The following is a 17,008-nucleotide window of genomic DNA, read 5'->3' on the forward strand; positions in this document are numbered from 1 at the left end:
TGCAAGGCGGGGGGGAGGGAGCTAGCAGTTGAGTGACAGAGAAGGCAGCATCCACGTGGTGGGCAGCTCGACAGGATGAATTCCGAGGTGGGCGGCCCCCGGGGGATACCGGGGAGCAATGGGAGAGGGATAGGGGTTGGAGGCATAGGCTGGGGCACCTGGATGGAGAGACCTTTCTGGCTAGGGGACCCGTATCTGTCATGAATGGGAGGAAAGGAAAGGGGAAATGGATGGTGAAAAGCCTTCTGGAACCGCCCCCAACCTGTAACCATTCTGGGGCTGTCTTCACTCCCCTTTCAATGCAAGCCCCTGCCCCACCTTGCTCGACTCGATGGGCATGGAGGCCACATTTGTCTCTACCTACCTGCACTGTCCAGTATGGTCACCGCTGGTCACATGTGTCTAGTGAGCCCTTGAAATGTGGCTGGTCAAAACTGAGATGTGCTGTAAACATAAAACACAAACCAATTTCAAAGACTTAGTACGAAAAGGAAAATGTAAAAAACAAACCCAAAAAACCTCATTAATCACCTTTTATGTTGATTACATGTTGAAATGATATTATTTTGGATATATTGGATTAAAATGCATTATTAAAATTAAATTCCCCTGTTTCTTTTTACTTCTTTAATGTGCCTGTTGGAACATTTAAAATCAAACACAGCTTGCATGTGGCTGGCGGTTGTGCCTCTCACACTAGCTCTACTGGACAGTGCTGGTTTGGGGCCATGCCATGCTTTTGCTCCATTGATTGTTATCAGCAGGCTGGGGAGGCTGGTTTCCACCACACACAAACACACACACACACACACACAGACTCATGCACACTTAAGACAGGACCTGGCACACTCCCTCACCTTATCTCCTTTCTCCTGATTCCAGACCCTGCCCCTGAGCCTTCATCAACTGTTGAACCCTTCAGAACTCAGAGGCCTGGCATCAGGGACATGGTGAGAAGTCCTCAAAGATAGATCGCTGATTCACAGGAGAGCAGGGCAGGGAGAAGGTGAGTCAATGCTCAGCACTTAGTCATCCAGGTTAGGCTCTAGAGACTTCTGAAGCTACAGCTTTTGGGGACCCCTGTCTCCAAGTAAAGGAAGCTAAGGCTGTGGTCTTCAGAAATTCATTACCTTTTTCATCGGGCCTATCTGGGCAAAACAGATGAAACAAGTGTTTTATACTTGTACTTTCTCTTGTACAGATCTCTTCCTGTTAGCAGCTGTGGGGCTCACAGTATCTTGAGATCCTTTATGTACCGACAGGCCTCATTCCCTGGCCTCATGGAGGGGGATGGGGGACTACTCGCTCAGAGGCCACAAGTTTAAATCGTACGAAGTTGAGTTATTTGAGGTGTCTACTTCTAAGATGCTGAGGGGGCAGGGTTGAACCCCTAAAACCCAGCCATGTTTTGCTACTTTGCCAGTTCTGCCAATTTCCAGCTTCTCCAATGTGGTCTGAGTAGGCATGTCTTCCCTATCACTGGGTTCCAGCTAGGTAAGGCGTGTGGTGTCCAAATAGATGTCATTTTGGAGATTCCACACACATTCCTACAGACTCAGAACATTCTGGAATTTCCCTCTCGAGACTGCTTCCCTGAGCCCTGAACTCACTCAACAGGCACCAAATAATTTTGTGAACCTACTATGCTGTGTGCCAGCCGAGGCATAAAAATAATTTCCGCCCCTCTCCTCACCTACAAGAAATGCATAGAAAGGCATGATCCGGCCTGCAAAGAAGTCCTTTATTTTTGATGGGTATTACAGGTGTGAGGACCCCTTGTTGGCCTCACCTGGCTTCCAGTAATCAGTCTGCCAGCAGAAACCAAATCCACCCTCAGAATGAAGACTGGCCACTTTGTTCAAGCCATTCATGACACTGTACCACGGCTCTGACTATACCTGTTGGTAGGGACAGCTAGATTGTCCAGCACAGTGGCTGATTCATAATGGTGACCAGTAAATACATTTGGTATTTGCTGAGCCAAATGTGATAAGTCCCTTAGAACAGTTTCCAAAGGGAAAATTCTATTTCCCACATGCAAGTAAGATAGGATCTTGATTCTTCCAGGAACCTGGCTTGGCTTGTTTTTGGGTGTGTGATCAAGCTGATTCAGAGCTGTGTGAAGGAAGGTAAAGCCTATAGCAGACAAGCCAGGGCTGGTTAGCAACTTTCCACTGTGTCAGGAGCCCCAGAGAGAGGTTTCCCAAGTTCTATCTTGTCTGCCTTTTTAATTTTTATTTTTAAGTCCATGGGATTTATTTTCTTTCTTTTTATTGACGTATAATTTACATACAGTAAAATTCACCTTTTTTAGTGTACAGTTCTGAATAAATACAGACATGTAACCACCACCACAGTCAAGATATAGAACATTTCCATCATCCCCCCAAATTCCCCTGTATCCCTTTGCAGCAGATCCCAGCCCCTGGCAACCACTGATCCAATTTCTGCATCAATACTCTTGCCTTTTCCAGAGGTCCTTTCAAATGGAATCACACAGTAAATAGACTTTTGAATCTGGCTTCTTTCATTAACATAATGCATTTGAGGTTCCTCTGCATTGTTTCCTGTGTCAGTAGCTCGGTCTTTTTTTATGGCCGAATAGTATTCCATCATGTTGCCAGATCACAGTTTATTCATTCACCCACTGAAGGATATTTAGGTTTTAATGGCTGTTGGTAATGACAGATAAAGCGTTGATAACTATTTGCTCATGGGTTTTTATGTGAACATAGGTTTTTATTTCACATGGGTATTCCGCCAGGGGAAGATTGTTAGCTTGTATGGCTGTAATGCTTTTGAAATTCTTTTTCATGAAGAGAAGAGTTGAAAAAAATGGCGATGCTTTTTTTTAAAAAAATTAAGTCTTTATCATCATCTGAATCACATCTTAACATAAGCTGAGTGCTTACCATAAATACTCAGTATGCTAAACACTTTACACCTCAGCATTTTATTCATTGGGTGACCTCAGGCAAGTCACATGACCTCTCAGAGCCTCAGTTTCCCTACCGGTAAAACGGAGGTAATGACAGTCCAACCTCATAGGATTATTGTCAGGATTAAATGAGTTAATACACATCAAGTGCTTGGAACCGGCCTGACACAGATTAGGACCATGTCAGTGTTAGCTATTATTATGATGTTCATTTCCTGGCCCCTCTCAAATTCATCCACATAGCAACCCTGGGAGGTAAGATCTACCCTAATCCCATTTTATGGAGGACATACCTAGCAATTTGAGAGGTAGAGCAAGTTGTGCAAGATCACACAGGCAGTAAATAAGTAAATAGTGGGTCCAGGATTTCAACGGAGGCTGACCGACTCCAGACTCCCCTGCTTAGTTCTTTTTATTTTTTATTTTTTTATTTATTTTTGGCTGCGTTGGGTCTTCGTTGCTGCGCGCGGGCTTTCTCTGGTTGCAGTGAGCGGGGGCTGCTCTTCGTTGCGGTGCGCGGGCTTCTCATTGCGGTGGCCTCTCTTGTTGCGGCGCGCGGGCTCTCGGGCATGCAGGCTTCAGTAGTTGTGGCTCGTGGGCTCTAAGATAGCAGGCTCAGTAGTAGTAGTTGCTCCGCGGCATGTGGGAGCTTCCTGGACCAGGGATCGAACCTGTGTCCCCTGCATTGGCAGGCGGATTCTCAATCATCGCGCCACCAGGGAAGTCCTGCTTAGTTCTTATATTAGGGTTCTATTGGATACCAAAGAAACAGAACCAGTAGGATATATGTGTTTGTGAGTGTGTCTGTGTATTAAGAGATTTCTTTCAGGCATTGGCTCACACGATTGTGGGGGCTGGCAAGGCAAGTCTGAAATCTGTAGGGCAGACCAGCAGGCTGGAAACTCTTGGCCAGGAATTGATGCTTCATCCTCAGGGAAACCTCAGTATTTGCTTTTAAGACCTTTCACTGTTTGCTTTTTTTTTTTTTTTTTGGCCTCGCGGCTTGTGGGATCTTAGTTCCCCAACCCAGGATTGAACCCCAGCCTTCGGCAGTGACAACGCAGAACCCTAACCACTGTACCGCCAGGGAATTCCCTCAGTGTTTGCTTTTAAAGCCTTTCAACTGATTGGATGAGGTCCACCCACAATACCAATGGTCATCTCCTGTACTTAAGAGTCAACTGATTATAGATGTTAACCTAACCACATCTACAAAACACCTTCACAGCAGCACTTAGTGTTTAATTGAATAACTGGGTACAACTGCCTAGCCAAGTCGATGCATACAACTACCCCTCACATCTTCTCTTCTTCTCTGAGTTGAGAGCTCAAACCTCTGCTGAGATTTCTGCAGAGGCCACTTTTCCAATAACATTCCAAAGTACCCAGTGAGTGTCCAGGTCAAAGAATCATAGCCATAAGAAGAGATGTTGAGTTTGGTTTTTGTTTTTTTCTTTTGCGGGGGGCGGGGTTAAACAATTAAAACTTCCTGAACATGACCCCAGGCTTACTCAAGGAAGGGAGAGTTCCCAGCTCTCAGGTTGCCCCTAAACACAAGGACACCCTTCGCATGTTGTTTTTGGCCCACTCAGAGCTAATGTGAAGACCCTTGGAGGCTGCCACATCTGTTAACTCTTAAATTTATAAGTGTGAGGAAATCCACAAGCTCTGAGTTTTTCCCCATGGTGACTCTCCCGCTATCTGTTTATGTAGCTTTTTTTTTTTTTTTTTTTTTATAAATTTATTTCATTTATTTTATTTTTGGCTGTGTTGGGTCTTTGTTGCTGCATGCAGGATTTCTCTAGTTGTGGCGAGTGGGGGCTACTCTTCGTTGCAGTGCATGGGCTTCTCATTGTGGTGGCTTCTCTTGTTGCAGTGCACAGGTTCTAGGCGCGTCGGCCTCAGTAGTTGTGGCACGTGGGCCCAGTAGTTGTGGCTCATGGGCTTAGTTGCTCCGAGGCATGTGGGATCTTCCCAGACCAGGGCTCGAACCCGTGTCCCCTGCATTGGCAGGCGGATTCTTAACCACTGTGTCACCAGGGAAGCCCTGTTTATGTAGCTTTTTAAAAAATCAAACTCTGTCCCCTCCATGATTGGTTCAGGAACCCTGCAGTGCTGTGCCCCTGGGCACCCAGCCCAGACTCATCCTCCCAGGTCAGCTGGTGTGTGTCCTAGTCCAGAGTCCTTACTGACACGGTTACCCTGGGGTCGGGGGTGGCCAGGGATGGCCGGAATCCCCCTGCTAGACAGCAGGCGAAGGCCATGGCATCTTTCTCAGGAGTTCCAGCCTGCACAAGGGCAGTAGTTACCAGAAGCTTTTTGCCAGGAAGCCGGTGGCTCAGCAGCCCACCATTCAACCAGACGGCTAGTCACCCCTTTGACAGCACTTCCTCTAGGCCAGGCCTGTCCTGGGCACTTCACAAATGTTGAATCAACGTCAACTTCAAAGCCCTATGAGGCAGGTACAACTACTACCCCCATTGTACAGATGAGGACGCTAAAGGCCCTGGAAGGCTCAGTAACCAGCCCAAGGTCACACAGCCAGGAAGAGCTGGAACCAAGAATGAAACCGGGCTGTCTGGCTCCAGAGCCAGTGTCACACCGCCCAGACCTCCCAAGCAGTTCTTCCAGGAACCTCTCCCCTTCACAGGGCACCACCACCTACCCCCCCTCTTCCCTTCTCAGGTGGTACCCCTTTCTGAGCCTTCTTACCCCGTCAGCCCTGCCCTTGACCACAGACACCCCAGACTCTCAGAGCCGAAAGGGATCATGTTGCCCACAGATGAGGAAACAGAGGTCCTGAGAGGTGTATGACACGCCCATGTCTCCCCCAAATCATAAAGGTAGTGGGGAGGGGAAAAAGAAGCAGGTGTATTAAAAACAGCCAGGAATATTTACGAAGCGTCGGTTCCAGACACGTTTCTGGCACTGGAGACCCAGCACTGATAAGACCCAGTCCCTGCCCTCGTGGTGATCGCAGGCTGGGAGGAGGGTGACATTTAGCATAAAAACCAAAGAACAGGGTAATTTCAAATTTCAGTGGCAAGGGTTCTTGAGAATACGGTAAACTGAAAGGCTTGAGGAGCTGGACTGAAAAGACCTCTCCAGGGAGATGAACTTTGGTCCCGGGTGCTCACCTCGCTTTACAGGGTACTGTATGGATGAGGACAGGGACAGTACCGGGGCTCCCAAGTGCATTCTCCCCACAGCCGGTAGCAGAGGGCGGGTGGGTAATTTTAGTCCCAGAAGGAGGGTGGGTGTCTGGGGCAAGGAAAGATTAGGTAACTCTCCCCGCCCCGAGACTCCTGGCAGGAACTGATTCCCATGCCACGTGAGATAGGAGCGAGCACATTTACTTCTGCTACGGAAGGGGTCTTCACCGACCCCGCCCCTTTCCGCAGCAGCGCGTCGTAACTTATTGACCCAGGCAGGGGGCGGGCTGCGCGGCCGGCCGGGTCGTCAGGAGCAGTAAAGCAAGATCGCTATTGGTTCCCGCGGGGGTGGGCGGGGCCTCCGTCTCCCGGGGGGCACGCTCCACGGGAAGGCGTTGCCGAGGACGGAGCGGGAAGGGGCGTGGCCGCGCGCAGGGGCTGTTGGCGGTGCGGCCCCTCCCCGGATGTTGCGTGTGGCAGCCTGGGCGGCGGCGATTGATCAAAACTGTGTAGGGGGCGGGGCGGAAGGTTCTGGAGGGGGCTGGCGGGCTCTGGAAGCTTCCGCCGGGCGAGTATATAGACTCCGGGAGCGGTGGGGGCGGCGGAGCCGAGGGACGGGTACAGCTGGGCGGCGGGCCGCAGGCGCGGGCAATGGGCAAGGACTATTACCAGACGCTGGGCCTGGCCCGCGGTGCGTCGGATGAGGAGATCAAGAGGGCCTACCGTCGCCAGGCGCTGCGTTACCACCCGGACAAGAACAAGGAGCCCGGCGCCGAGGAGAAGTTCAAGGAGATCGCCGAGGCCTACGACGTGCTCAGCGACCCGCGCAAGCGCGAGATCTTCGACCGCTATGGGGAGGAAGGTAGTGTGCGCGCGCGCGGCCGGGGGCGCGGCCCCGCCGTTTGACAGGCGGAGAAACCGAGGCATAGCGGCCACGCTGCGGCGTCCCGGGGAGTGTGGGGCGCTCCGGCCCCCGGGGGCGAGCAGCCCCCGCCCTCTGGCCACACGGGCCTCCGCTCTCGGATAGGCGGCCTCCCGATGGGAGGAGCAGCCCTGGCTGCGCTGCTCGCCCAGAAGCTTCTAGTATGTCTGGGGCTGCCCCTCCTTGGGCGCCCGCCTCCGCCCACGGCCCCGATCGGTCCGGGGGGTGAGGGTGCAGAAGGAGAGGGTTCGAAGGTCTAGCTTGACTGGTGGCATTGTGGCCCCGCGGGCCCTAGGCTCACCTGGGCGAGGTGGGAGGCTCTGCCGCCCTGGGGTGCAGGGCGGGGCCTCTGGCTAAGCGCCGGGCATAGCCTGCGTGTAGTGAGCCTGCAAACGAGAGTGACAATTAACGCCGAGCGACCTCCCAGGGCTCTCTGAGAGTGGAGTGAGGTAATCCCTGTAAAGTGCTTACCTGGCTCCGTGCCGTGCCGGGCACGTAGTCGGCCGTCAGGGTACATGGAGCAATGGGGCGTGTCTCTGCCCAGCCTCCCCGGGGTAGCCCTCTTCAGGGAAAAAGAAAGCTTTCTTGTTGTCCAGTTGCCCGTTGATGATTCAGGCTGGCTTCTGGGCTTGGTGTTCAGAAAGAAGTGACTTTTTATGTAAGAATGGTGGCAGTAAGTGCCAGGGTGTGAGAATTTGAAAGTCTCCGTTTACAGTTTCACCTTCATCTGTACTCTGCCACACGTCTGTAGCCCTAAAGTATTTAAGAGTAAACATTTAGTGACAATTGATCCTGGGTTGTGCTTTTTTAATCGGATCTGTTAGTGAATTCTTTGTACACCTTGTAACATTGCAGGAAGGATGGGTTACTCAGGTGTGAGGACCTGGGTGACCCCAAGAGATATGGCCATCTCAGAGCTTGAGCCTTTCACCCCTGTCATGCCACAATGAACTACCTACTTTGGGGAGTAAGGGTTCTGTTTTTGCCGCTGCAAGTGGGAGGTAAAAGCTTGGGGTTCTTCCTTATTCTTCCCAGACAGGCTAAAAAAATTCCTCCCGCAATGGCTCCTAAGCTTTTTTTTGTAAGGAAAGCTCCTGGAGAGCTAAGCTCCTAGCCAGCCACCTGATTTCTTCTGCTTTTGCTTTTCAGGCCTAAAGGGCAGTGGCCCCAGTGGCGGGAGCAGCGGTGGTGCTAACGGTACCTCTTTCAGCTACACATTCCATGGAGACCCTCACGCCATGTTTGCTGAGTTCTTCGGTGGCCGAAATCCCTTTGACACCTTTTTTGGGCAGCGCAACGGGGAGGAAGGCATGGACATCGATGACCCATTCTCAGGCTTCCCCATGGGCATGGGTGGCTTCACCAACATGAACTTTGGCCGCTCCCGCCCTGCCCAAGAGCCCACCCGAAGGAAGCAAGATCCCCCCGTCACCCATGACCTTAGGGTATCACTTGAAGAGATCTATAGCGGCTGTACCAAGAAAATGAAAATCTCTCATAAGCGGCTGAACCCTGATGGAAAGAGCATTCGCAACGAAGACAAAATCTTGACCATTGAAGTGAAGCGGGGGTGGAAAGAAGGGACCAAAATCACCTTCCCCAAGGAAGGAGACCAGACCTCCAACAACATTCCAGCCGACATCGTCTTTGTTTTAAAGGACAAGCCACACAATATCTTTAAGAGAGATGGCTCTGATGTCATTTACCCAGCCAGGATCACCCTTCGGGAGGTAAGGCACTAGGCAGGGCAACGTCTGTGGAGGGAGAAGGCTGCTTTTTGACACAGTTCAGTATTTGCTTGACACATATTTCTGAGCTCTTGGTGCGTGCCAGGCTTGGGAGGTGCAGTAGCAACAAGACTTTCCAGAGCTCTGTTTTCCCAGAGCTTCTGTGCTGGTGACCTGGGTGGATCTGGGGGCAGGGTCTTAGCTACAAAGGCCTCATGGTGCTTACCCTACATTAAACAGCCTCTGGGCAGGATGTGAGCTTCCAAAGCTACTCTCTATCTAATGCTGTCCATTTGCTTTCCAAGGCTCTGTGTGGCTGTACAGTGAATGTCCCAACTCTGGACGGCAGGACCATACCTGTTGTATTCAAGGATGTCATCAGGCCTGGCATGCGGCGAAAAGTTCCTGGAGAAGGACTTCCTCTCCCCAAAATGCCTGAGAAACGTGGGGACCTCATTATTGAGTTTGAAGTGATCTTCCCCGAAAGGATTCCCCAGACATCAAGAACCGTTCTTGAGCAGGTTCTTCCGATATAGTCAACTATGTTCCCCAAGGACTGACCAGGGACCTTTCCAGAGCTCAAGGATTTCCAGACTGTTCTACCAGCTGTGGACCCGTGAGAGGGCGGGAGGGCCCAGGGCGGGCTTTCATACTGCTGAATGTTTTCCAGAGAATATATTACAATCTTTTAAAGTCGTGCACTAGACTTAAGTGGTTTTTCGAGTGATAGGGTGGCAGGTGGTGGGGACAGCAGGAAAAGGCAGTCCAGTCTGCCCCACTGGGTCCTGCCGCCCTCCAGGATGGGCCCACACCCTCCTCCTCCAGGCCCTGCCCAGGGGGAGAGGCAGACCCACAGCTGGACTTGATCCCTCTGTAGTCCCTTTGCTTGCAGATGTTAGACGTGGTATGGACCTGCCTTCTTGGTTACCAGACCCTGTACACTCCTCAGTTTCTCTGTTGTGTAATCAGTTCATGTTTTATTCTGTATTTGTCTCCCACGTCTTACTCTTCCCCTGAAGAATCCCGTCTTTTTTCTTGTCATCTCAAATTGAGAACCTAGACTATTTTTGCCGAACTGCCTGGCCGGCTCCTACAAGCAATACCTCTCTCGTTCCAGCAAGACCAAGGGAGCCGGCCTCCAGTGAGCGAGTAACTTGTGCAGCTGCCTCTTCTCGAGCGTCTGGGGCCCTGGCCGGAGCAGGGGGTCCTCTCGACCCTGGCGCCAAGGCTGAATGCGCTCACTTTCCTTTTCTGTAAGGCAATCTTTTGGCACACCTGGGATTTACCAGTGGCCCGGGTAATTTTTTGTTTAATGGACTCTGGACTCTCAAAAGGATCTGATCCTTTTGAATTTTGCACAGCCCTAGGTATAATCCCTTTTGATAAAAGGGTCTTTGCTTCTGATTACAGGAGCACCGTGGAACGTCTGTAAATATGTTTTTATAATTCCGTGTAAAGTTGGTGTGCACTCAGATGAAACCAGTCCACAGCAGCTGCTGCTCTGTAAGGGGCCAGGATGGAATTCGGAAGGAACCTGGTGGGGGCGGGGGGAGGCATGTAGGAACAAGTACCTGTTCCTTGCAGGCCAGTCTGGTGCTCAGATCTTTAGACTCATTGTAAGTTGCCACTGCCAACACAAGACCAAAGTGTGTGACTTGTCAATGTGCAGCGTGACAGCATTAAAGACTGATGCTGAACCTCAGGGGAGCGGTCCTGTGACTCTGTTTGAGGGCTCTGCTGAGCGGCTGGGGTGGGGTCTGGGCAACCCTCCAAAGGCAGCCAGGGTGGGTGGGTGGGTGGGAGGGAGGGGTGAGCAGAAAGCAGGAGTCCTCTGCAAGGGAGAGAGAAGTCACCCTCCTTGAGCTGGATGTGGGGTAGATAACAGCAACCCACAGGACTCGATCCAGGCATCTGGAGAGCCCAGTGGATTCAGAGCTTGTTTTTTGTGAAGGTTGGGGCCAAAGTTTAGCAGGTCCCCTCCCAGTCTTCCAAGGTCTGGTTGCTGGGGCCAAGGGGAGTTGTATGTTCTACCCTCTTAATCTCCCCCCACTCCTTACTTGGTAGAACAGGCTGGTGTCAGGCAGACCCTGGCCAAACCAGACTAGGATTCCAGCCTAGGGCTGGCCCTGCCCTGGTGAAGACCTATTTCCTGCCCTCCCTTTATTTGCAGGCCACTGAAACTGCTTTGACTTTGTAATTTTTTTTAAGGAACTGGTTTTATTTTAAGGTAAGTAATTACACAGGCGGAAAACAATGTATTGCTGTTTTGCTACGAAACGTCTTGTAAAAACTTAAATAACACCATGTTTAACGTCAACCTAGGAGTGGCTTTCCCTTCCCACTGAAAGAATTTAACCACTGAGAACAGTCTTAAGAGCAGTGCTATCCAAGAGAACTTTCTTCAGTGATGGGAATGTTTTATGTCTTTTAAAACAAATTCTTTTAAGATTCAATAGAAGTTGCTTGGTAGCTCCAGCCACATTTCAAGTGCTCGGTAGCCACACATGGTTGGCGGTGACTCGGGTAAGACATGGGTGTCTTAGAAGGGCAGCCATGTGGAGCCCAGAGAGGCCATCCTAGTTGGGAGGTGACCCCTGGAGTATCAGAGCCAAAAGGGACCTTATCACAAGATTTGTTTACCGAACCAGGGACCAAGATGACATTTGCTGCAGAATTGGTCCTGGCCTCGGTTGGGGTCACAGACCCCCAGGGCTGCCAATCCCCCCCGCCCCCGTCTCCCTCATTACGTAGCAGGTCCCTGTGAACTTCATATCCAAGGGCCACCAGCACAAACGTGCACAAAGCCTCAATGTGTCACAGTTCTGGTAACTTAGAGCAATAACCTAACCAGGGCGGTGGATGGGGCAGTGTGAGTCTAGGAAAATGTTCACAGTGAAAAAGACAGAAAGGACCCTAGTGGACGGAAAGCCTGCCCCTCAGATGTACAGCTTTTGCCCACGCTGGACGCGGTTGTGTGTGTCAAGTGTCTGGTTGTCTGCAAGTGGGCCTCTCCTCCTCCTTAGCTTCCCTTTAACGGATTTATTTTACTTTCCCATGCTGCCTATCTGACCACGTTTTAGAGTTCCTTCCATATCAGTGCATGTGGAGCTGCCTCTTTTTTGGGCCCACTTCATCTTTATCCATTGCACCAGGAGTGTCGCGTTGATTCAAACAGTAGAAAACTCAAAGTTTACATTCGGCCTGTGGTGAAAAGTCGAGTGCCCTCCCTCCTCAGGACCACTGTAGACAAGCCATGGCATTAGAAAATTTTTCCTTTTTTAAAAAATGTTTTTTGTGCATCCTCCTAGAGGGAGTCTGCTTATATAAGCATAAGCATAATTTCTAAATATTCAGTTTCAATTTTTGGCTGTGTAATCGCAGTACCAAATTTACAAGGGCACATAGAGTTAAAAATTCTCCCTCCCACCCTGCTTTTGAGTCCACCCCCAGTGAATGTTCCCACTGTCTCTTGTGCATTTCCTTCTGAGATGCTGCACGAATATATTTTTCTTTTTTTATACAAGTGGTACATACTGTATGCCATGTTGTTGTTTTTTTTTCTTCCTCACATGTCATGGAAATAGCTTCCTCACTTCTGTTTTTCTACACACTGATTCTGCCAGGCCTGCTCAGGTGGGTGTGAAGATCTAGTTCAATGTTTGATGGCCCCTACCTCTCCTCTTATCATTGCTCCTGCTTCTAGGTTTGAATCTCAGCTCAATCACTTCCTAGCTGTGTGACCTTGAGCAAGTGACTTAACCTCTCTGTGCCTCAGTTTCTTCAAGTGTAAAATAGGCATAATAATAGTACTTCTGGGGTTGTAAGGATTTTCAGGTATAGATATATAAGCACACAACGGGGCCTGGCACAGAACAAGCACTGTGTGTCAGTTATCTTTGTATCCCAATGTGAAAGTTTCTCAGCCACAACTGGTAACTCCAAAGACTGAGGTGAGTTCAAGGTCTTCTGGGTCAGTGCTCTTGGCTCAGGTCCAGGAACCAGATCCCCAGGCAAGCCCCTGAGACCCACAGCTCCACCCCAGCCCTCACCCAACTTGAGGAAACTGTACCTAAAGCAGGCTCACTCCCATGCTGTCTTGTCACCACCTGCTCACTCGACAGCAGCAGCAGTGCATCAGGCTCTAGGACTGAGCAGCCCTGGGTTTGATTCCCAGCTCTGCCACTCTGCAGCTGTGTGTTCTTGGGCAAGTGACTTCACTTCTATGAGTCTCAGTGGCCTCCTTTAAAAACAGGGCTAATGAAGGTACAGACTTCATAGAGGTGTGAAAACTGGGCAAGGTAGGGCATTGGGGAGGCAAAAGAATGTGGTATTAAGAACTTGGCTTCTGGAGAGTGTGCTGAGTTCAAATTCTGCTCACTGAATTCCCCTGGACAAATAACAAACCTCTCAGAGCCTCAGTTTCCTCCCATGTGAAACAGGACTAATCATAGTCACTCCCAATTTTCTCACTCCCCCAGAGCCAGAACTCAGACAGCTAACCACTGAGAAGAACTTCACACAGGCCTGGCGTGGAGCAATGTGCAATTAACACAAACACATATTTCTAAGGCACTTGGGGTAAACCTGCCCCAGGTCTCCTTAAATATTAGTTATTCTCATTAGTTGTTAATCATTGAAGGACCCAGCATAGTGCCGGACACGTAATAAGCATTGTCCATTCAATAAATATTTATTGAATACCTACAGTGTTCCCAATCCTGTTCCTGATGCTGGGGACACAGCAGTGAACAAAACTGGCCAAAACTCCTGCCTTTGCAGAGCTGACGGTCTAGTGAGTGGAGTGAGAAAGAAAAACATTAAGAATAAATAAATAAATCATCTAATATGCTAGATCGTGATGAGAGTGATGGAGAAATATAAAACAAGTGGGTAGAGAGTGTTGGGTGCAGTTTTAAGTAACATGGTCAGTGAATGCCTCACGGGGAAGGTGACATTTGAACAAAGAGTTGAAGGAGGTAAGGGGAGAGCCATGTGAACACTGAGAGAAGGACCTTCCAGGCAGAAGGAACAGCCTGTGAAAAGGCCCTGAAGCAGGAGCGTGCCTGAGTTTAAGGAACAGCCAGGAGAGCAAGGGGTGAGTGGGAGGTGAAGGCAGGGCAGATGGTGCAGGGCCTGGTGGGCCACTGGAGAACTTTGGCTTTTCCTGAGTGAGGCAGGAGCTTGCAAAGGTTTTGGGTTTTGCTTTGTCTTAATTTTCCTTTGTTTAGGGGGTGGGTGGGGAAGGGGGAGACTGTCATTTGATTGTATAACTTCAAGTACCTGAGCTATATCATCAGTCTCTTGAAATTTCAACGCACCAACCTTCCATTTCCAAATAGCACAAAGCAAACAGTAAGCAGCTATTATCTATTAAAATCTAGTCCTTAAAGTACAGAAACTCATGCTCCCTCCCACGAACCTGAGAATGCTTTCACGGCCTGCTGATTCCATGCTTGGTGGCGGAGGGGGACGTGGTGGTGTCTGATTTCTTCTGAGTTCTCAAACTCTATGATTATTCAGTGAGACAACTTCCCTCTTTGTCATGAAGAGAGGAGCGATAGCCTCTGGAACACTCCAGAAGGTCCTCCTTCTGAGCAACCTGAGTTTCCTTGAGGTCGCCAACCATGCCCTAATAATCTTTGTATCACCAGCACCCAGGGCTGCCCTTGGCCCAGACCTGACACTCTGTTTGTTGAATGAGTAATCGAGTGACAAAGTGATGCAGACGAGATGACCTGCAACACTTGCCGTATCACTGCTCATGTCAGGGAGTGTGCAGAGGAATACACCCAGCCCTGAGGTCTGCTGGTGGGTACCCCCAGCAAGGGGTCCCCCATGCCCTACTGCTTCCAGCTCCCGCCTGGAAGCAGTGGATATTCTGTCTGGCTCCAGGAAAGCCCCTATTTCCTAGGATCCTGTTTCTACTTCAGGATTCATGTATTAGTCATTGGGCACAGTTCCTGAAGGCCAGCTCAACACTAGGCCCCAGGGGACCCAGTGAGAGGCAAACAAAGCCACTGGGGAGGCGGGGAGGGGGGGGAGGATGGCGCGCGGGGGGAACTCGTGGAGCTCACAGTCTTCCAGGAAACACAGACCTCTGTTTTAGTTTCCTGCGGCTGCTGTAACAAAGTACAACAAACTGGGTGGCCTGAAACAACAGGAATTTATTCTCTTGCAGTTCAGGCAGCCAGAAGGCCAAAACTAAGATTTCAACAGGGTTGGTTCCTTCTGGAGGCTCCGAAGGAGACTCTGTTCCATGCACCTCTCCTGGCTTCTGGTGGTTGCCAGTGATCCTTGGCGTTCCTTGGATTGTGGCTAATCACCCCAATCCCTGCCTCTGTCTTCACGAGGCCATCTCCCCTTCCTGTCTCTGTGTCTTCTTTTCCGTCTCTTATAAGGACACATGGGATTCAGGGCCCATTTAAAGCCAGGATGATCTCACCTTGAGATCCTTCATTCAGTTACTTCTGCAAGACCCTCATGCCAAATAAGGTCACATTCCCAGGTTCAGGCACACGGGCATATATATCTTCTGGGGGTCCACCATTCGGCCTATGATAGCAGGCAAAGTAAATACTTCCCATGACCAAAGAGCTTGGAGAGAGGATGCATGGTGGGCCCCGGGCACACAGGCCAAGGGATAGGAGCTTGTCAGGTTGCAGAGATGGGCCATTGGAGCTGCGGCCATGTGATGAGGCTCCTAGACAGACCAGGGCCGTGGACCCAGCAAGGCTGAGCTGAGGAACACGAGGCCCTTGAGGCCCGGTGTGGGCGAAACAGAGAGAGCAGGAGAGAGTAAAGTGGGGCGTGCCCAGGAATGAGACAGGCCCAGAGTCAGGGCCCTGCTGAGACTGGCCCCCATGCTTGAGGCAGAGGAGAAGCCAGTTGAAAGAGCTTGAGTCAGGAGGGACACGGCATGATTTGCTTTTGCCTGGAAGTTGGAGTTGACGTCTGGGTGGTTTGTCTCAGTGGGGGCTCAACTTTCCTTGGGAAGATTATGCTGGGCATCAATGTGGCCAGGCCTGACTCCAGATGAAATAGTTCATCAAAGTATTTTAAGGGCACATGGCCTTTTTGTGGGGGTCATCAGCAGAGGAAGGATGGGAACTGACTTAGGTGCTCACAGGTACCTTCTGGGTACTGTGGGCCCGGGGGTGGGGGGGGTGGGGAACAGACCTGGGGGTGATCCAGGGTGGAGCTGGGAGATCAGGGAGAAATTGGCTGTGGGAGGTGATGGGGCTGGACCAGGTGGTGGCCAAGGAGGTGGTAGGAAATGACTGGAGGTGTATTTTGAAAGGAGATCTACCCATTAGCCCTCCAGAAAGCAGCACTATTGTTGGGTTTTATGGTGACTTCCTGAAATCCAGCAGCCAAAGGCAGCTGCTGGCACTGGGGCTGAGCCTTGGGGCCACAGGACCTAGCCCAGTCAAGCCCACCTGCTCTGCTTCCCCTCAAGGCCCATCCCGCTGAGTCAGTCCAGTCCTGCCAAGCTAATAGGGGAAGTCAAACCACAGGCCACAAAGAGCCAGGCAATCAAACTCTGAGATCACTCTGGCCAAGGCAATGTCCCTCAGCAATGTCCCTCCTGGGTCTAACCTGTCCCGCACATCTCGGGAGCAGGCCTCGCGTGCAACCTACACCTCCAGAGGGATGTCACAGGTGCTGGGGGAGGAGCTAAAGCATCACACCCATGAGTTGCTGTGCAACTTGGAACCCAGTGGCTCCCCTTCTTTGAGCCTCAGACACCTCCTCTGTAGAATGGGGGAGATATCCAGTGGAATTACTCCTGAAAAGCAGCCAGCACATGGCCTGGCACACAGTAAGGGATTAATAAATGTATCTATTTCTATCATGTTTCTATTATTAATACTGTGTTATTCACCACAACAGTTTAATAATAGCAGCTGATGTTCACTGAGCACTTACTATCTGCCCAGCACCATTGTAGGCATTTGACAGAGAATAGTTCATTTATCCTAGTATAATCGTAATGACTTTAGGAAGTGGGTCCTATTATGATCACCATTTTACAGATGAGGCGACTGGGTATACGGAGGGAAGGGGCTCACCCTGGGTCACACAGCTGGTGAGCAGTGCAGGTTATGGAGAAATATGACTGTATCCTACCTCACAACCTGAGATGACCTAGAGGTGGAAAAAAGACAAAGGAAAAGAAAAACCATAGAATGGGTTAAAAAAAAAAAAAACTTTGTGATTTAAGGGGACAAAGGGCCTCCTGAATGAAATGTCGCAGGCACAAACCACAAAA

At 50.5% G+C, this 17,008-nt stretch overlaps 1 protein-coding gene across 1 annotated transcript; it reads left to right on the forward strand.

Annotated features, from left to right (window-relative positions):
- Positions 1-6,670: 6,670 nt before the first annotated feature.
- Positions 6,671-10,441, forward strand: DNAJB1 (DnaJ heat shock protein family (Hsp40) member B1). Its single transcript, XM_082454988.1, has 3 exons — positions 6,671-6,952; positions 8,162-8,742; positions 9,045-10,441. The coding sequence occupies exons 1-3, from the start codon at positions 6,742-6,744 to the stop codon at positions 9,273-9,275; spliced, it is 1,023 nt and encodes a 340-aa protein (XP_082311114.1). The 5' UTR covers positions 6,671-6,741; the 3' UTR covers positions 9,276-10,441.
- The last annotated feature ends 6,567 nt before the right edge of the window (positions 10,442-17,008 follow it).

This window comes from Balaenoptera physalus (assembly GCF_965194825.1).
Source record: "Balaenoptera physalus genome assembly, chromosome: 3".
NCBI classification, from domain to species: Eukaryota; Metazoa; Chordata; class Mammalia; order Artiodactyla; family Balaenopteridae; genus Balaenoptera; species Balaenoptera physalus.